General features: G+C 44.6%; 1 protein-coding gene across 1 annotated transcript in view; it reads left to right on the forward strand.

Annotated features, from left to right (window-relative positions):
• LRRCC1 (leucine rich repeat and coiled-coil centrosomal protein 1) overlaps positions 1–21062 on the forward strand; it is a 297998-nt gene that overhangs the window by 12281 nt on the left and 264655 nt on the right. Inside the window, exons 2-3 of the mRNA XM_069220424.1 lie at positions 13235–13440; positions 18805–18870. Coding sequence (XP_069076525.1) covers positions 13235–13440; positions 18805–18870 — 272 coding nt within the window. The remainder of the gene's footprint in view (positions 1–13234; positions 13441–18804; positions 18871–21062) is intronic.

A 21062-nucleotide genomic window follows, 5' to 3' on the forward strand; every position in this document is an offset into this window, starting at 1 on the left:
GCCCCTGGGGGCCCCTGCAGTGCCCATGCCACTGGCATGGGCATTGCAGGGGCCCCCGTAAGAGGGCCCCTACATGTATTTCACTGTCTGCTGCGCAGACAGTGAAATACGTGACGGGTGCAACTGCACCCGTCGCACAGCTTCCACTCCGCCGGCTCGATTCCGAGCCGGCTTCATCGTGGAAGCCTCTTTCCCGCTGGGCTGGCTGGCGGTCTGAAGGCGACCGCCCGCCAGCCCAGCGGGAAAGTCAGAATTACCGCCGCGGTCTTTCGACCGCGGAACGGTAACCTGACGGCGGGACTTTGGCGGGCGGCCTCCGCCGCCCGCCAAGGTCAGAATGAGGGCCTAAGTGTTCTACATTTGTTCCTTCCAAATGTAAGACAGTGTGTAAAAAAAGACGTCTATTTGAGAAATGCCCTGTAATTCACATGCTAGGATGGGCACCCTGAGAATTCAGAGATGTGCAGATAACCACTGCTTCTCAACACCTTATCTTGTGCCCATTTTGGAAATACAAAGGTTTTCTTGATACCTATTTTCACTCTTTATATTTCAGCAAATGAATTGCTGTATAGAATGAAAACCCATTGCAAGGTGCAGCTCATTTATTGGCTCTGGGTACCCAGGGTTCTTGATGAACCTACAAGCCCTCTATATCCCCGCAACCAGAAGAGTCCAGCAGACGTAACAGTATATTGCTTTCAAAAATCTGACATCGCAGGAAAAAGTTAGAGTTAAACGTGGAGAAAAATTGCTGTTTTTTTCACCTCAAGTTCAATATTGTTTTTATTTCAGCTGTTATTATCGGTAGGAGAATCTTGTAGGATCTACACAAATGACCCCTTGCTGAATTCAGAATTTTGTCTACTTCCCAGAAACGTTTAGCTTCCTGGGATCCAGCATTGGTTTCACACCAATTTCTTTCACTAACTGGAAGGAGGCTGAAAGCACAAAAAATAGTAAAAATGGGGTATGGGTTTTCTGATTCAAGTCTGCCTGTTCCTGAAAGCTGGGAAGATGGTGATTTTAGCACCGCAAACCCTTTGTTGTTACCATTTTCAGGGAAAAAACCACAAGCCTTCTTCTGCAGCCCTTTTTTTTTTTTTTTTTTTTTTTTTAAACAAAATGCTAATTTCTTGGTCTCCTTCAGGGGAATCCACAAAGTCTGGTTACCTCTAGAATCCCTATGATGTTGGGTAAAAAAAGGATTCAAATTTAGCAGGGGTAGCTTATGTGGGCAAAAAGGTATGAGGGCCTAATTGCGAACTGCCCTAAATATCCCAAAAAAGGCTTGGCACCTGAGGGGTAAAAGGCCTGGCAGCGAAGGGGTTAACTGTATTTTGCAGACCTCCTTGAGTAAGCTGCTGAAAAACACATCTTTTCTCTCCTAACTTAACTCATCACAATACCTCCATATTGATATATGCAGACAATGTCATTTTGATAGATCTTATCCCAATAAGTCTACATGGGAATCTAAGACATTGCACATATTTGTAGATAAGAACAAAGTAAAAATAAACAGTGGAGGAGCAATTGAATGATTTTCTCCAATGATATAAAGCAAGCACAGAGAAAATGACAACTTTGTGACCATGTGCTAAATGTTTTCAATATTTAGGCATATGTTTTGTCTCTCCTTTGCCCAGGAAGTCTCCTGAAAATAGTCTGCTTGTGTTACCCCTTCTGCTAGGGGCCTCCTTATTAGGTCCAGGTTTTGCTAGCGCAGCCATTGGCTTTCTCTGACCAGCCTCTTGGAGCCGTTGGCTTGTGACGTTGTCAGTCTAGTCTTGGCTGAGCACAGTGTGATATGTACCATTCACCAAATACTGTTGCATGTTTGGTTATCTCTATCCTTTACTTAAGTGCTTACACCGAATTGCATGAAGAACTACCTTACAGCTATAGCACTCTATGACCCCTCCTGCTGGCTGCCTTCTGTGTCTCATGGCCTTTTCGCAGAAACAAATTGCAGCGAAGTGCTGTGGTTACAAAGTGCTCCCTTGCCTTCAATACTATCCTTATTTGTGTTGTGTCTAAAGAATACTAAATGGCAAGGCAGGCAGCATCATAGTCCTTCCTTCCTGTCATGCAAACTTAAGAAGCTTTATTGCAATGTAACTTTTGTTTTAAATTGAAACAACAAACAGGATTTTGTTGAAGGAAGGTGATCTTTCAAAAGCCAGACTTTCGTTTCTTGGCTACCTTAAGCGTGCTTATATTGCATGTGCTAGCATGTTCAACCCAGGTCCTTTTGCTTTGTGAATGCTTGTTTCTTTTTTGTGAGCATGGGAAAACAATATCCCAACATTGAAGTTGACAAGTGAATTTGAACTTCAATGTTCTTTGTTAATGCTTGCCATGATCACCTTTATTCAGCTACACTAATTGCTACAAGTGGGTCAAAGAGTCAAGCTTAAAGCACTGTGCACTACGCAGAGCTTTGTATGCCACTGAACTCTCCTGCATCTATAAATATTTATTGGTCTGTTAGCCCTCTTGCCCCTTGTGCTCCAATTTCAGCCTGCTATTGCATATTCATAGGGCATGTGCTGGGTGTCAATCTCTGTGTCAGTTAGGTGTCGGCACATGGGACAATCGTTCTCTTGAGGGCCACCTCTTGTGGTTCTTTATGTCATATAAAACTATTTGCAGTTTAGGAAAATCTCTTAACTTTGTTTTTTCTGCTAGTATTTTGATTTCTTTCTTTATCTGTCCTAACCTCCTAGCACACACCTTACTCGGGTGAACCTCATGCTTCAGAACTATATAAATAGCACAGCAGGCATTAATTAGCCCAGAAAGGTAAGATAAGATAATATGCAGGTCTGTGATGAGGAAGAGTTGATCTCGGAGTCATGAAGATTACCAATAAGTAATCTGAATAACTACCTCTCTCTGCTTTCTCATCTCAGTTTTTATATCTGTGGATGTGCAGAAGAATCTTCTTAGCCAAAGTTCTCTCCCCATCATATGAGCCAGTATTGAGGAGCTTTATGACGGGTACACTAACAGCCTTGATAGAGTGAAAAATCTATTCTTGGTGGTTGGAACTTTAGGGTGCCTTACAAGTCAGAGTTTCATGTTGCTAAATTAATGGCTTTGAAGCCTTAGCCTCACGTTTGCACAGCACTGGGTAAGTCTGCGAAAAGATCATGGACATTTATTAAGAACCAGAAATTAACGTCAAAGAGCAAATAAAGTGAGAAGTATATTAAAATCTGTTTTGTAGTCAAACAGTACTGTTAACAAATCTCCATACTATGGTGGGATAGAAATCATAAAGTTCTAAATGACCCAAATCTGCAAATCTACTCTTCCAGAATTTAAGGCAAATATGAAACAAGGGTCTGACTGCGTTGATTGTTTTATCCGGTTTGGTAAACTTTGAGTAACTTATCTGCATTTAGTTTTAGAGGTATCTAAAAAAGAGCAAATCGAATAAGCCCCATATAATAACAGCAATACAACAGACACCTTACTGTGTGCGATGGCAAAACTCAATAGAGTGAATAGAGGAATAATCTCTGCTCACTGGCAGCTATAACCAAGATATCTAGAAACAAAATGGAAGTTATCCTTGTAGTAGGCCTTATGCTTCAGGATCACATTTTCAATATGAATAGGCATTCTAATAAGCAAGAAACTAAACTCATATGACAAAATAAAGAAATAGGAGATAGTTTGAGCAAATAAAAAATATAGATGGGTATAGGTTTGTCCAAATCTAAAAAAAACTTTTTTACATCAACATTATGAGGCATAGCAAATAGTTGGATAGGTCAGCTAAGAGATCCCTCATTAGTAGATTTACTTTGCTGAAAAACCTGTGTGGAGGAGAAATTCCCTTGAACGAGTGCTCTAATAGCATCAATATTTTTGATGTACCAGGTCACAGCAGGCATTGTATAATGACAAATAATGAAGCAATTGCTTTTGTTAGTGGTGCAGGGTGACTGTGTTTGGATTGTTTTTAGAATCAAGCTCCATTTGGTGCTCTGAATGCCACATGTAGGCTAAAAGCCTCTCTCTTACATAAACACACATCGAGTTACAGTCCTTCTTAGGATTTCTCACTAATCGCCAAGATTGTACCAGGTATTCAATGTATTATGGAAAAGAATGATCCCAGAAATTGTTTGAGCTGCCACAATAGAACTTGTGTGCAGGAAAGCTGGATGAATTAAAACTTTTTGGGGATTTGTCTTGGCATTTGTCACCTTCAGGACTCCATAAGAAGAGGCGGATGCCAGGGAGTCTAATAACTTATCCTAGTTTTAGTGGGATATAATATTGACCTTGGTTAAATCAGTTTCCAATGACTACATTCATGTACTAAAATTGGGTATGAATAATGTTTCGCTAAATTCAAGGAAACTAGTTTTGATTAATGTTTATAAGTTGACCAATAAATATAGAAAGTATACTCCAAAATCTTTATTAGAAGATCTACAAGTGATGTACACACATGATCCATATATTAGCCTAATACTGACTAGCCATTTAGTAATGCATTTGATCAATCTATTTTTTTTACTGAAGAATGCACTTTAATCTATTGTTTCTCCTATGTGTTTCAATGGCAGATTGTCACCGATATTTCAGCAAAACAGTCCCCTTTCAAAGCCCCCAATGCTCTAATTTGTTTGCATATGTTAAATAGTAAGAAGGGTAGATGTCTACTATTTCATTCAAAAGACTGAGCTAAATATGGGTGAACTAAGGTCACTTGAAATAGGTAATACGGAAGGATTGGTGGCTCTTAAATGACTCAAATGCTTTTAAAATAGCCGAATAAGTTTTAATAATCGAAAAACTGCATAGGGTGATGGATGTTTGTTTTAAAATTTATCCCTGATGACACAATCTGTATTTATTAGGGATTGTGGTTTTTCAGATTTGACAGTATTTATAATTAAGGTCAACAAAGAACCATCCATAGTTTCAAATTTATAGACTTGTTCTTGAAAGGATGGTAGTGAAATCTAAATGGGAAAAAAACATTACTTTTATATAGAAGTCAAAATAAAAAGATTTTGTTTTAAGAAAAAATGATGCAAATGTTTAATAACTCCATTTATTGTTTTGAATATGTATCAAAGAATGTGGAAATGTTTAGTTAAATTAAAAAATGTTTTTCGAAATGTCTTGAAGAAAATTCTTCTGAAATATATTTGCTAATAAACCCATGTTAGCTTGTATTTGTTTGTTTAACCCGTTCTGTGCCCAGGACGTAATGGTTACGTCCTGAGGCACAGTGCTGAGGTGCCCAGGACGTAACCATTACGTCCTGGTCACAGAGCCCAGAGGGAGCGCTCTCGCTCCCGCTGTGTGCTTCCCCCCCCAGCCCCCCAAAGTCAGGGATGGAAGGGGACGCCCTTCCCCTTCCACCCCCGACCCCCCCCCTGTGACGTCAGCGTGCGCTGATTAGTCACAGGGTCTCCCCCATCGCGCTACGCGATTGAAAGAGAAATGCTTGGCATTTCTCTTTCGATCCCATGGGGGAGGCCCGGAGAGGCTTCAAAGGGAAGGAAATGTATTTCCTTCCCTTTGAAGTCTCTCCCAGGGTTTCAAAAGCCGGATTGCTTGCAATCCGGCTTTTGAAACCCCACTAGACACCAGGGATTTTTTTTTTTCTCCAGAAAGTGACAATAGGGAGCGACCCCTTGGGCAAGGGTCGCTCCCAGGGGGGGGCATTTTTTTGGGGCAGGCTTTTTCTGCTATTATTAGGCTGATCTGCCCCCAGGGGGGGCAGAAACCTCTAGGCACCAGGAATAATTTTTTTTTTTTCTTCTTTTTTTATGTTTTCTTTTTTTTTTTAGGTGGGGAGCGACCCCTTAGGCAAGGGTCGCTCCCCTAGGGGGCAAATTATATTTAGGCCATTTGATTGGCCTATTTTGATGAGGCCAATCTGCCTCCAAGGGGGGCAGAAACCACTAGACACCAGGGAGATATTTTTTTTTTGCGTGAATTTCACGCAAGGGGAGCGACCCCTTAGGCAAGGGTCGCTCCCTGGGGGTGGAATTATTTTAGGCCATTTCTGCCCCCCTGGGGGGGTAGATCAGCCTATTGTTATTAGGCCGAAACCACTAGGCACCAGGGCAATTTTTTTTTGTTTTTTTTTTTGTTTTTTTTTTAGAGATGGGGAGCGACCACTTAGACAAGGGTCGCTCCCCTGGAGGGGCGAATTGTATTTAGGCCATTTCTGCCCGCTTTGGGGGCAGATCGGCCGATTTTAGGTCGAAACCACTAGGCACCAGGGATCTTTTTTTTTGCGCCGTCACGCAAGGGGAGCGACCTCTAGGCGCCAGGGCAAATTTGTTTGTGTGTGTTTTTTTTTTTTTTTTTTTAAGAGATGGGTAGCGACCCATTAGGCAAGGGTCGCTCCTTGTATTTAGACCATTTCTGCCCCCCTTGGGGGCAGATTGGCCGATTTAAGGTCAATCTGCCCCCAAGGGGGCAGAAACCACTAGGCACCGGGGATTTTTTTTTTGGCGCCAATGTCACGCAGGGGGAGCGACCCCGTAGGCAATGGTCGCTCCCGGGGCGGGTTAGAGGGGTGGGGGGGGGGGAATTTATTTTAGGCCATTTCTGCCCCCCCCGGGGGCAGACGGTCTATTGTTATTAGACCGATCTGCCCCCGTGGGGGGCAGAAACCTCTAGACGCCAGGGCAAATTGTTTTTTTGTGTTTTTGTTTGTTTGTTTTTTTAGAGATGGGGAGCGACCCATTAGGCAAGGGTCGCTCCCCTGGGGGGCAAATTGTATTCTGACCATTTCTGCCCCCCTTGGGGGCAGATTGGCCGATTTTAGGTCAATCTGCCCCCAGGGGGGCAGAAACCACTAGGCACTGAGGATTTTTTTTTGGCGTCAATGTCACGCAGGGAGAGCGACCCTGTAGGCAAGGGTCCCTCCTGGGGAGGGGACCCGTAGGCAAGGGTCCCTCCCGGGGAGGGGGTTGGCGGGGTGGGGGACAAATTTATTTTAGGCCATTTCTGCCCCCCGGGGGCAGATCGGCCTATTGTTATTAGGCCAAGCTGCCCCCAGGGGGGGCAGAAACCTCTAGGCGCCAGGGCAAACAGTTTTTTTGTGTTTTTGTTTGTTTGTTTTTTTAGAGATGGGGAGCGACCCATTAGGCAAGGGTCGCTCCCCTGGGGGGCAAATTGTATTCAGACCATTTCTGCCCCCCTTGGGGGCAGAAACCACTAGGCACTGAGGATTTTTTTTTTTGGCACCAATGTCACGCAGGGGGAGCGACCCCGTAAGCAAGGGTCGCCTCCGGGGGGGGGGGGGGTTGGGGGACAAATTTATTTTAGGCCATTTCTGCCCCCCCCCCCCCCTTGGGGCCGGCTGAGCTAGAGGCCAAAATCCACAGGTAGGCACTGTTTTCTATGAAAAAATGTGATGTGTCCACGTTGTGTTTTCGGCCATTTCCTTTTGTGGGCGCTAGGCCTACCCACACAAGTAAGGTACCATTTTTATCAGGAGACTTGGGGGAACGCTGGGTCGAAGGAAATTAGTGGCTCCTCTCAGATTACAGAACTTTCTATCACAGAAATGTGAGAAAAAGTGTTTTTTTCCACAAATTTTGAGGTTTGCAGAGGATTCTGGGTAACAGAACCTGGTGAGAGCCCCACGAGTCACCCTATCTTGGATTCCCCTAGGTGTTTAGTTTAAAAAAATGCACAGGTTTGTTTGTTTGTTTTTCCTAGGTGGTGGCTGAGCAAGAGGCCAAATACTACAGCTAGGTACTTTGCAAAAAAACAGGTCTGTTTTCTTTGGGAAAATGTGATGTGTCCAGGTTGTGTTTCGGGGCATTTCCTGTCGCATGCACTAGGCCTACCTACACAAGTGAGGTACCATTTTTATCAGGAGACTTGGGAGCATGCTGGGTGGAAGGAAATTTGTGGCTCCTCTCAGATTCCAGAACTTTCCATCACCGAAATGTGAGAAAAAAGTGTGTTTTTTTGCCAAGTTTTGAGGTTTGCAAAGGATTCTGCGTAACAGAAGCTGGGGAGAGCCCAACAAGCCACCCCATCCTGGATTCCCCTAGGTGTACAGTTTTATGAAATGCACAGGTTTGGTAGGTTCCCCTAGGTTACGGCTGAGCTACACATCAGATTTCAATGTAAAAATGAGATGTGTTCATGTTGCGTTTCCTGTCATGGGCATTAGGCCTACCCACGCAAGTGAGGTACCATTTTTATCAGGGGACTTGGGGGAACACAGAATGGCAAAACAAGTGCTATTGCCCCTTGTCTTTCTCTACATTTGTTCCTTCCAAATGTAAGACAGTGTGTAAAAAAGATGCCTGTTTGAGAAATGCCCTGTAATTCACATGCTAGTATGGGCACCGTGTAATTCAAAGATGTGCAAATAACCACTGCTTCTCAACACCTTATCTTGTGCCTATTTTGGAAATACAAAGGTTTCCTTGATACTTATTTTACTCTCTTCATCATTTCTCCAAATGCTGTATACCCAGTATACAATGAAAACTCATTGCAAGGTGCAGCTCCTTTATTGGCTCTGGGTACCTAGGGTTCTTGATGAACATACACGCCCAATATACCCCAGCAACAAGAAGAATCCAGCAGACGTAACAGTATATTACTTTTGAAAATCTGACATCGCAGGAAAAAGCTACAGATTAAAACGTGGAGAAAAATTGCTTTTTTTACCTCAATTTCAATATATTTTTTATTTCAGCAATTATTTTCTGTAGGAAAACCTTGTAGGATCTACACAAATTACCCCTTTCTGAATTCAGAATGTTGTCTATTTTTCAATTTTTTTTAGCTGTCTGGGATCCAGCAGGGTTTCACACCCATTTCTGTCACTAACTGGAAGGAGGCTCAAAGTACAAAAACAAAAAAATAGTAAAAATGGGGTATGTCCCAATACAATGCCAAAATTGTGTTGAAAAATGAGATTTTCCGATTCAACTCTGACTGTTCCTGAAAGCTGGGAAGATGGTGATTTTAGCACCACAAACCCTTTGTTGATGCCATTTTCAGGGAAAATACCACAAGCCTTCTTCTGCAGCCTTTTTTTCCATTTTTGTTTTTTTTAAAACAAACTTTTTGCTGTATTTTGGCTAGTCTCCTGATAAAAATGGTACCTCACTTGTGTGGGTAGGTCTAGTTGGGGTGGGGGCATAACCATGCCCATAGTGTTTGGTAGCCACCACCCCACATTTTTTTAAAATTTATTTTTATTCCCTGGAATCTAGTAGGCTTTCTCCCCCTCCTAAACTACTGGGCAGAACAACTTTGTCCCGTGGCAGAGGCAGACAGTGAAGAGCGCTTTGGGTGCTGCTGCACCCGACACACTGCAACATTGCTGCTGGCTCTATTATGAGCTTGCATCAATGTTGTGGGCTGTTTCCTGCTAGGCCGGCATGCAGAAACTCTGTGTGTTAGGAAAATCTTAACACCCAACAGCCTTTCATTTCACACTCTCTGTACAGCTGGTCAGACAGTTCACCTTACAAAATCCTGGAACTCTGCAGTCGGAAGGAACATGAATTATAAGAAGGCAAACTGACTTTTGGCTTCTGTCTCAGAAAACAGAGCAAATGTTACAAAATAAGAACAAAATTTCAAGGTGTCTTCTTTGCTCCTTCACTTTCTGACTGAACCGAACACCTGTTCTTTGTCAACTCACCAGGGAGTGGGTGAGTAGATTTTTCAAGGCATGTCATGCCTGTGAGAGATATATATTTTAACCACATTTTTATTTTATTTATAACATAGTTTGTTACAATTCAGGTCTGATAGAAGAAATCAAACGTTCCACCCTCTGTTCAACCAGTGAGTCCCCCCCCCAACCACATAATTAGCATTCACATCTGCATTATACATCTTATTGTAAGGTATTACCCCGCTGCTTCCCTCCAGGAGTTTCCTGTCCATTTGGACCAGATTCGAGCATGTCTTTGCGGGCAGCCTCGCACCACCTATACAGTTCTCTCCATTTGAGTGCACCAGTTCACCCCTTGCCGCTACCTTGACAGCGATGGCGGTCGAATTGCCGTCCACTGCACTGCAATGTCTTATCTGTAGATGAGCAGATGTAATGCTATCTGTATTTAACCACAGGCTCCATTTGGTGCTTAGCTTAGCTTCGGATGCTGTCACGTAGGTGGCGAAGCTATTTTTCCACGCACAGCTTGTTTTTTACACAGAACGCGTTTATGCTCTTCTTCCATGCACAAGGTTACACCGTGTTGGAACAAAACATGGGGATGTGGAAGGTACAAGATAAGAGAATGCTTCAGCCTGAGAATGTTTCCATCAAGGAAAAGTACAACTTCTCTTTCTCAGGAATGCGCATCGGGGAAGGGCCTTTGCGTGTTTTCGATGCAGACCGATCACAGCCAGCATTTGAATTTCATAACTGACCTGGAGGGAGGGGGAGGTTGCCAGAACCTTCCTCTTGGGTTTATTTAGGGTATAAAAGGTGGGGAGGCTTGGCATTGAGTTAGGCGTTCTCATGTACGTGGATGCACGGTTCAGGGTAAAATATCCCATGTTGGAAGGGTCTCCTACTGCCTCAGCTGTCCAGGGCTCCTCGGCTTGATGTTGGCAAGGATGAAGAAGTCAGCCCCTATGGTAATGTATTTTAATTCCTAATTATCTAGCTTCGCTGTGCATATATATATATATATATATATATATATATATAATTTTTTTTTTCTCACTGCATACATATTAATTGTTGATGTATTGCACTTTTTCTGCCTATCATTGTTTAACTGCTGTGATTATTTTGGTATGTACACGTGTTTTGCTGCATTTAAGTTAAATGCTCGTGTTCATATTTTTGTGTGCTTTCGTTTGAGATCTGGGAAGTGCCTTAATGAATTCATTACTCCGACTAAGAGTGCTGCTTTCTTTGCATTATTTAGCTTCATTCCCTTTTAGTTTGAAGCTAAGCAGAACAGGAAAGCAGTGCCCAGCAAAACTCTATCTGCTCTGAAGTTCCCCACCTCCTCCATTACCCCCACAAGGACCATCAATATGGACAGCTCCAATGTCTGTCCGAAAACTGTACAGCGCTCCAGCAACATCTGCTTCCAATATTACACAATGAGCGGTCAGAACCACACCATATGGATAAAATCTGCTAGGGAATGGAAGCAGTGACCACATTGGAGAGTAGACCGTATACTTGCTCAGCACATTTTAGCCGGGGTTAGAATTGCTCAGTGTAGGTAATACAGCTGTACTTATTGCAGTTTGGCTGAAATTACAGTTACTCGTGGCGCCATTAATGCATCCCGTCAGTCTTTCTCGTCCATCGGTCCCACCCAACTCTCCCAACAGGATTTTAGCGGTTGGAGGGTCTCAGAGGTATTTAATACTATTGAGTGGTATATTTGGGAGACTCAACCCTTACCCAGGGCACCCATCACCACCTTTGCTTACATAGGCCTAAATTTGGGTATGCAAGTAGCCTCCGGTGTATGTGATCTCAATGCATGCCTTAGTTGTAGGTATTTATGGAACTTTGTGTTAGAGAGTATATCCCTGCTGGCGTTAATTGAAAGGACTGCATATGGTTGCCAGACCACACATCTCCAAGCATGGTGATATCCATAGCGTCCCATCGAGAGAAGCCCTCGAGGGTACTCGCCTCCCTCAACCAGGTCCCTCCCCACAGTGGGGTATGTTGTGTTAGCTTCTTCCACCACCCAGTGTGACGCTGTGCCTCGTGCCATCCAATGAACACCATTCTGATAACCTCCAGGATGCTCAGAGAGACAGGACCCCCATACAGAAGGTCCATGATGAGGGAAAACCCCAGTGTTATGAGTTCCTAGCTGTAAGTTGTTTCGGCTCAGCCCCCGTGAGCCATTTATTGATCACGGGGGGCTTAGGACCCACGTAATAGTACCGTAGACTGAACATACCCAGTCCTCCCTCGTATGTGCTTCATCTAAATGTAGCTCAGGTGAGACGCTGCCTCCCATTCTGCCACAGAAAGACATTAGCCGTTGCGTCAATCTGTCTGGACCAATGGGACTGTAACTTTATATGAAGGTTTTGAAGAAGATAAAGAAAATGCGGTAGCACCAAGCTGCTGGAAAACCTCTTCCTGCTTCAGTGAGTAACCACTGGGGGAGTACTGGAGATGGAGATGGATGATGTCCAGGGCATCACATAATTCTCTTTCATTTTTTTTTATTTTTTTGTTTTTGTTTTTTTAATGACTACTATGTTAAGCTGTAACTTTTAATGCCTCACCCTCTAGTCACAGCTGACCTTTGGAAAGCATGATTTCAGTATACTTGAGCTTGGTGAATATGCAGTCTTGTGTACTAACATCAGAGATGCCATAATAAGGGAACACAGCAGAATAATGAAGTCTTGTAATTTGCACATGTAATTACCAAAGGCTTGCATGAGCAGCATGACTCATATGCCCTTTTCCCTTCCAGTAGTGACTGCGGCGGTATGTTTCTTTTTAGGTCGAGCGTGCAAACGCTCTGACGTGATGTAATCTCTCTGTGGGCTTTTAACCACACCCAATGCACGCTGATCACTATCACTCATTTGTGGGCTTGCCTTTAAAAAATCCTTTATCATTGCTAATGCTTTACGTTTGTCCCTCCTTGGGACAGTTTTGTTACCGCCTTGGCCATCGACCCTGTTACATGGATAATTGCACTTTTGCCGATACGTTTGACTGCAAGTGAACTTCTTTTTCCTTTTGTGTCTCTCCTCCACGCTCATGGCGGCAGTGGCGCTTTGAATCAGCTTGCTTATGTCAACAGTTTTACTTTGCATTTTCATTTTGTGTGGCAAGAAAAGTGCAGTTAGGAATTTACCGTGATAATAGCTCTAACTCGAGCAAACTCAAGACCCATTGCATTGCAAATACTTGTTTCAAATATCAGCTGCAGGGAAAGTTCGAGTAGACAGAAGACTGTTTTCTTTTGATTTGTTAATACAAAAAATTATTATAGTTATCTAGGCTTATTTTTGTACATTTCTTCTCTTTCATTGATTTGAGGATGCAAAGAAATAGACATTGAACAAAGTGGTTTACCGTATTGGGATGGAATCTGGGAGGCTCCTTGGTATCAGTTGAAGCCTTTCGCTATCAGGTGCGATGTGGAAATAAGTATTCTGCTAACGGCACACCTCCAGTACAAGGGGAGCGTCGGGGGGAGGAGGGAGGGTGTTAACCTGCATTATTTCTTTATTACATTACTCTTGATTTATTTTTCAGTTTGTTGGAGGTCTCGATCAGCACACATCTGCGTTCTCTCAATTTACATTGTAACAAGGTTGCCAAGATTGAAGGCCTTGGCCACGCATGGGATTTGCAGCATTTAGACCTATCCTCCAATTGTATCGCTCGAATTGAAGGTCTGGCATCATTGACCCAATTAAGGACCTTGAATTTGTCCTGCAACATGATAACTCAAGTGGAAGGTAGGAGCCTCTTTTTATGCTGATATTCTTCTATTCATATGCTTCAGAGTTCAGTTATGATCAGGAGTGTGAAAAGTCGACCAATACAAATACTGATTAAAGTGAGTTTTAGAAAACCTCGCAAATAAATGTGAACATTTCCTCTCAGACCGAGTGTTTTGTGTGTTGTCATATAATAAATTTTTTATTTTTTGTTATTGCGAAAATACCTCCTTTAAGCCAGGTTACAGTCTCATCACACGTCACTAAAGCAAATGACATAAAAAGTTAAAGTGAAATTCTTCCCCTTAGATTTTATAATTGAAATGGAAGTGGGTGTTCGCCACGATGAAAAATATTTCTGTTGCCATTCTATTTGGGGATGTTATTAGAATTGATACCTCATTTTACACCTTTATTAACAAAATGTTAGTGACTTGAGCTCGGAGAAGTTTTCTAATTTTAACAATTACATAGTTTCAAAACATTTGTCTTGCAGCATATATTTTTTAGCATAGACATAATTGTATTTTATTCGAGCAACCTTCATTTACAAATAGGGTGTTGTACTAACATATGAAATAAATGCTGAAGGTATTTTCAAACCTACATATTATGAGGTGCCCCCAACAGTAGGGCAACTCCGGGCGAATGCACATCGTTAAGTGTAATTGCTAAAATTGACAAGCAGTACGTTTGACTTCATTTGCAAGTGCATACAAATAGCATTTGTTCTTGCCTGTGTTTACACGCACAAAAATATTTAAGCCAGATGTATACACTTTGCCATGATGTTGATGCGTACAATTGTTTTTAATCATTGTGGTAAAGTGTAAGCAATATTTATACGTGCATCTTCTTCTGGAGTTTGTAAATTTTGTGTATCCCTGCTCCGTATGAATTTGAACAGGCCAGTTGCCATACTGTAAGTAAAGATATATCATCATATTACAAACCTAATGTGTTTCACTTGAAGTGCTTCACGTACCTGCAAAGTTATTTTTCAGAGTAATCTGTAGTATCTTGCAGCCTACTTTAGCGGTCATTAAATGTACTTTTTGTTAGCACCAATAGGAAAGAGATGGGTTACAAGCTTGATAGCTGCAGTGGGAAAAACAATTCAATTTAGGTTCAAAGTTTATTGGAATTTACACAGCACTGACAAAACGCCCAAACTTACAAGTGTCAATAAGCCTTTTAAATGTTCTGCCTCTCCTTATAAAGGAGGAACATTGACGGTGTCTTTAACAAAATACCGGATCATTCTCTAGTGCTTGCACGCTGAGCTTGCCTGTGAAACGGGCCGAGCACCATTCAAGAGAAAAAAATGAGTTAAGATTGAAGTTTTAGACCCCCCCCATATGCCATTGCACTCCGAACACGTCTGCCCTAAAAGTTCACAAAAATAAAATGGAAGTGGTAGTATTCCATTTCACTTTTCATAATAAAGGGGGTGGGTACTTAGATGACCATCGGAAAGAGAAAACAAGCATTGGCAAAGCAGGTGGATCTTCCCTGTATAAAAGCAAAAGCTATTGGCTTTGGCAATGTTTTTTTTTTTGCCATGTTGAACACCAGTGTGGCTGCTGTTAAACATGGCTAAAAGATAGTGGCATGGAGTGTCAGAGTAGAGTGGGAAGTAGAGTGTTGTGGAGTGGATTTGCTGATGTGTCGTAGAGTGAAGTAGGAGGAATAGAGTGTTGCTGAGTAGAGAGGAATAGTGATCAGTGGTTCAGTGCCAGAGAGTGTCCTAGAGTGGAGTGCGGTCGAACAGGGTATAGTGGGTTGAGGTAGTGGTGTGGATTGGAGTGGGGTAGAGTGGGGTGGATTGAGTGGAGTGGAGCGGGGTGGATTGTTGTGGGGTGGATTGAAATGGTGTGAGGTGGATTAAGGTGACTGAGTGGGGTGGACTACATTAGATTGGAGTGGGTGATTTGGACTGGGGTGTTAGGTCTGGGGTGGGGTACAGTTCAGTGGCAGAGAGTGTTATGGCGTGTGGTGCCAATAGGGTGGCATAGGTTGAGGTAGTGGGTGGATTGGGGTAGATTGAGGGGGTGGATTGAGTGGGATGGATTGGATTGAAGTGGGGTAGATTGGTGCAGATTTGAGTGGGGTGGATTCAATTAGATTGTATTGGGGTGGGTGGTTTGGATCTGAGTGATAGGGGTGGATTGGTGTGGGGTGGATTAGATTGGATTGGAGTGGGGCGGAGTGGATTGGGGTGGATTAGGGTGGGTTGGAGTGGGGTGGATGAGGTAGATTGGAGTGGATTGGATTGATTGTGGTTGAGTGGCTATGATTGTGGTGGAGTGGATATGGTGGGTGGATTGGATTGGGATGTGGTGGATTAGGTGGGGTGAATTGGATTGGTGTGGCGGATTGGATTGGAGTGGGGTGGATTGAGATGAGGTGGATTGGATTGGCCTGGAGTGGTGTGGTGTGGACTGGACTGGACTGGACTGGATTGGATTGGATTGAAGTGGAGTGGGTTGGATGGAAGAGGGGTGGTTTAGGGAGAGGATGTGGTGTAACTGCCAGAGCTGCGGGCTTTGTAGCTGTGGAACCAGGTTCGAGTCTCTGGGTTGGCTCAACATACTGTGATTCTGGGCAAATCACTTAATCTCCCCGTGCCTACCAAAAAAATGAACATGTCCTTGTGTAATGTAACTGGTGTTCATGTAAAGTGCATCAAAAACTTTGAGTCAAGTTCGAGCCATATAAAACTGCAAAAAAATAAAAATAAAATTGGAGTGGGGTGGGGTGGATTGGATTCATATGCGGTGGATTGGTAATTTGAGATGGGGTGGATTGGCATGGGGTAAAGTGGATTAATGTGGACTGGAGTAGAGTGGATTACAGTGGATTGTATTGGAGTGTGATTATTTGGGGTGGTGTGAGTTGATTGGAGTGAGGTGGATTAGGTAGCAGTGGACTTGATTGGAGTTGGGTGGATTTGGTTGGATTACAGTGGGATGGATCAGACTGGAGTGGGCCGAATCGGACTAAAGTGGGGTGGATTGTAGTGGGGTGGATTGGATTGTAGTTTGGGATGTGGAGGATTGGAGTGGGGCAAATTAGGATGGAGTGGGGTGGATTGGATTGGGGAACTGGAGCAGTGCAGTTTGTTTTGGATTGGATTGGTTGTTTTGGATCAAAGTGGGGCGGATTGTTTTGGATGGAATGGGGTAGACTGGAGTGGGACAGATTGTTTTGGATTGGAGTGTAGCAGACTGGAGTGGGGCAGATTGGAGTGAGTGATTTGGACTGAAGTGGGGTGGATTGGAGTGGGTGGATTGGATTTGGGTGGGGTGGATTGGACTGGTGTGTGGCGGATTGGGTTGGTGTTGGGTGAATTGGATGGGAATCGGGTGGATTGGATGTGGACAAGGTGGATTGGATTGGAGTGTATTGTTTTGGATTGGAATGGGGCAGACTGGAGTTGGGCAGATTGTTTTAGATAGGGGTGAGGCAGATTCGAGTGGGACAGATTGTTTTGGATCAGAGTGGGGCAGATTGGTGTGGGATGGATTGGAGTGATGACAATTGTTTTGGCTCAGAATGCAGTAGGTTGGAGTGGGGCATATTGTTTTGAATTGGAGTGGGGTGTATTGCCTTGGATCGGTGTGGGACAAACTGCAGGGGGCATATTAGATTGGGGTGGGTTGGGAGGATTGGAGTGGGGTGGGTTGGAATGGATTAGATTGGGGTGAGTGGTTTGGATTGGAGTGACTTTGATTGGTGGACAGTGAGGGTGGTGGATTGTAATGGGGTAGATTGCGGTGTACTGCATGATTGTGTAAAAGAATCATTTCAGAATTTACACGTGATAAAGAAACAATGTTGTAATGCATATTTAGAGCAAGATAATTGTCATCTTTTGAGAAGCACACTCACAAGCAAAAACAAAACAAAAGAAAAGATGAGTGTAAACTGAGAAAAGGCGACTTGGCAAAATAAAGAAAAGTTAGCTCTAAAAAATAAAACTTTGCAATTTTGTTTGTCCTGCTGGACACATTTTTGCGAGTCACAAGCCTTCTGTTTGCAGGGCACTAGAAGTTAAAAAGAAGAAAATAGTACCTCAGTCAGGTCTGGAGCAGCGGACTGGCACTGATTAAGTTGAATCAATCAGTGCTTGGTCACTGCGCCACAGAGAGGAAAGGAAATTATGCTTATCCTGCAGTGACAAAATAAGAGTCTGTAAAGAAGAGTGCTACGCAAGCCAACAGATGGTAAGTGCCAGGCGGGCTCCAAGCCCTTTACTGAACTCAACAGAGTCTCGCAAGCGAATCAAATAAAACAAAAAAAAAAAAACGCTCGGGAATGAAAGGTGACTAGTAGGAGGTAGCGTCACAGTACTGCATGATGTAAGTACTGGGAAGAAGAATACTAGCTGAGGAGGTAATAAAACAGTATACAAATGGCAGTTAGAAAAAGGGGAAGTGCAATTGAGCAGTAAAATATGGATGCTAACTTCAGCAAAAGTGTGTTGAGACTCAAAAGAAGGTGACAGGCATTCAGATGGTTGTGTTTTTTTTCTGGCAGCTGACTGCAATGAGAAAAGGAGAAGGTCCACCTATAATGGAAGGATGGAAGGCCAATGATTTACTAACTGTAGAATGTTGTAACTTGTGTGGAGTACCCATGCTGCTGGCTGTCAATGTTGCCATTGAGAAGAGTCTTCACACTCGCTACAGTCCATATTTTAACACTTAGGTTGGTAACAGATATGATGTGTAGGTATCCTTGGCTGGACAGAGAAAGCACTAGAGATCTGCAGTATGTCTAGAGTAGTTTGTGCTGGAGATTGGTTAGTGTAAGGGGATGAGGGTGAGAAGGATAAGGATTGAGCTCCTCTTGGCTCAGGGAATAGAGAGGATTGTCATCGCCAGAAGAATGTGATTATTTGAAGACAGTCTGATGATAGAACTGTGATCACTGAGTGACCTTGGGACACCCTACAGTTTGCTGTTGTATGTTTGATGACAAAACAGTAAGATAGTTTAAACAACCTGCTTACATCCCCTACCCTTTAAGTTTTGCTGTGTCATTATTTTAACTTTAATAACTGTTGATCTACTTTAAAAGCACAGTATTTTCCTTTAGGTGGTCCATAAGGCTACAATATGTGAATGCCTTTGAGGTATAAAGCACCTCCTAACATTGAAATGGTGATTGAGTCTCTGTTTTTAAGCATGCAGTCTGTATTATGTTATAGCTGTACACTACAACGGGGCAAAGTTATTAAGGTACTACTGTCTTAAACATTTATTCAACTATATGGATACATTTGCTTGTTGGGATGGTCGGTCATCATGCATGTATTTGATCCAGTTCTCAGTACATATATATACACACTGTGTAACTTGTGTTATTTTTCTTGTCTAGGGCTTGAAAAATTGATGAAGCTGACAAAAGTCAATCTATCTTACAATCGGATAAATGACCTAACTGGTAAGTGTGTAATGTGCACTGCTCAATCATAAAGGAGATGGTTTTTACTTCCTCCGTCTTTTGTTTATAAAGATATTGTACTCTTTTCTTTGTGTTTCCTGCCAAAAATAAAGATGCATTTTTGTATCCAGGACCACCAGAGCTTGCTGACATAATTGGGCATTTGAGGCTAAAGACACCTAACTGATCTTAAACCTCTACGATAATATTCTGAGTGGAAAAAAGCTGGCCCTCTTTTAGGCCTTGGCTGAGACGGTCCATGCGCTGTCCCTTGCGTAACATTTTGTTTGCTTACGGGGTTTAGAGCCCACTGATTGCTACAAATTAGTTGGCTTCATCACTTTCATTGTGTTTCTTCTCTTTTGTCAGCACAAGCTGGCTTCACTACTTCTTTTTTGTGTTGGTCCCTCCCCTGGAGCATGGCCCAAGTACTGCTTCCTTGTCGAGTGCCCTATTCCTCCCTCCCCCCTTCGGCATTGTTGCTGTTACTTGCCCGATAATTCACACCATCTGTGTGGTTCCTGCTTGCCTCATCCCTCCCACCACTCTCCCTTCTGCATTGTTGCTGCTTGCCCCGTTCCTTCTACCCAAATTCCGCATTGTTACTTCTTGACCCATCCCTGCCACCCAAATATGCAATGTTGCTGCTTGCCCTAACCGCTGCGTTGTTGCTGCTGGTCCCTCCCTCCCACCCCTGCCTGCGTTGTTGCTGCTGGTCCCTCCCTCCCACCCCTGCCTGCGTTGTTGCTGCTGGTCCCTCCCTCCCACCCCTGCCTGCGTTGTTGCTGCTGGTCCCTCCCTCCCACCCCTGCCTTCGTTGTTGCTGCTGGTCCCTCCCTCCCACCCCTGCCTGCGTTGTTGCTGCTGGTCCCTCCCTCCCACCCCTGCCTGCGTTGTTGCTGCTGGTCCCTCCCTCCCACCCCTGCCTGCGTTGTTGCTGCTGGTCCCTCCCTCCCACCCCTGCCTGCGTTGTTGCTGCTGGTCCCTCCCTCCCGCCCACCCCTGCGTTGTTTCTGCTTGACCCTCCCGCCCACCCCTGCGTTGTTTCTGCTTGACCCTCCCGCCCACCCCTGCGTTGTTTCTGCTTGACCCTCCCGCCCACCCCTGCGTTGTTTCTGCTTGACCCTCCCGCCCACCCCTGCGTTGTTTCTGCTTGACCCTCCCGCCCACCCCTGCGCTGTTTCTGCTTGACCCTCCCGCCCACCCCTGCGCTGTTTCTGCTTGCCCCTCCCACCCCTCTGTTGTTTCTGCTTGCCCCTCCCTCCCACCCCTCTGTTGTTTCTGCTTGCCCCTCCCTCCCACCCCTCTGTTGTTTCTGCTTGCCCCTCCCTCCCACCCCTCTGTTGTTTCTGCTTGCCCCTCCCTCCCACCCCTCTGTTGTTTCTGCTTGCCCCTCCCTCCCACCCCTCTGTTGTTTCTGCTTGCCCCTCCCTCCCACCCCTCTGTTGTTTCTGCTTGCCCCTCCCTCCCACCCCTCTGTTGTTTCTGCTTGCCCCTCCCACCCCTCTGTTGTTTCTGCTTGCCCCTCCCTCCCTCCCACCCCTCTGTTGTTTCTGCTTACCCCTCTGTTGTTTCTGCTTGCCCCTCCCTAACTCCCACCCCTCTGTTGTTTCTGCTTGCCCCTCCCTCCCTCCCACCCCTCTGTTGTTTCTGCTTGCCCCTCCCTCCCTCCCACCCCTCTGTTGTTTCTGCTTGCCCCTCCCTCCCACCCCTCTGTTGTTTCTGCTTGCCCCTCCCTCCCACCCCTCTGTTGTTTCTGCTTGCCCCTCCCTCCCACCCCTCTGTTGTTTCTGCTTGCCCCTCCCTCCCACCCCTCTGTTGTTTCTGCTTGCCCCTCCCTCCCACCCCTCTGTTGTTTCTGCTTGCCCCTCCCTCCCACCCCTCTGTTGTTTCTGCTTGCCCCTCCCTCCCACCCCTCTGTTGTTTCTGCTTGCCCCTCCCTCCCTCCCCTCTGTTGTTTCTGCTTGCCCCTCCCTCCCTCCCACCCCTCTGTTGTTTCTGCTTGCCCCTCCCTCCCACCCCTCTGTTGTTTCTGCTTGCCCCTCCCTCCCACCCCTCTGTTGTTTCTGCTTGCCCCTCCCTCCCACCCCTCTGTTGTTTCTGCTTGCCCCTCCCTCCCACCCCTCTGTTGTTTCTGCTTGCCCCTCCCTCCCACCCCTCTGTTGTTTCTGCTTGCCCCTCCCTCCCACCCC

Source organism: Pleurodeles waltl, chromosome 2_2 (genome assembly GCF_031143425.1).
Source record: "Pleurodeles waltl isolate 20211129_DDA chromosome 2_2, aPleWal1.hap1.20221129, whole genome shotgun sequence".
In the NCBI taxonomy this organism is placed as follows: Eukaryota; Metazoa; Chordata; class Amphibia; order Caudata; family Salamandridae; genus Pleurodeles; species Pleurodeles waltl.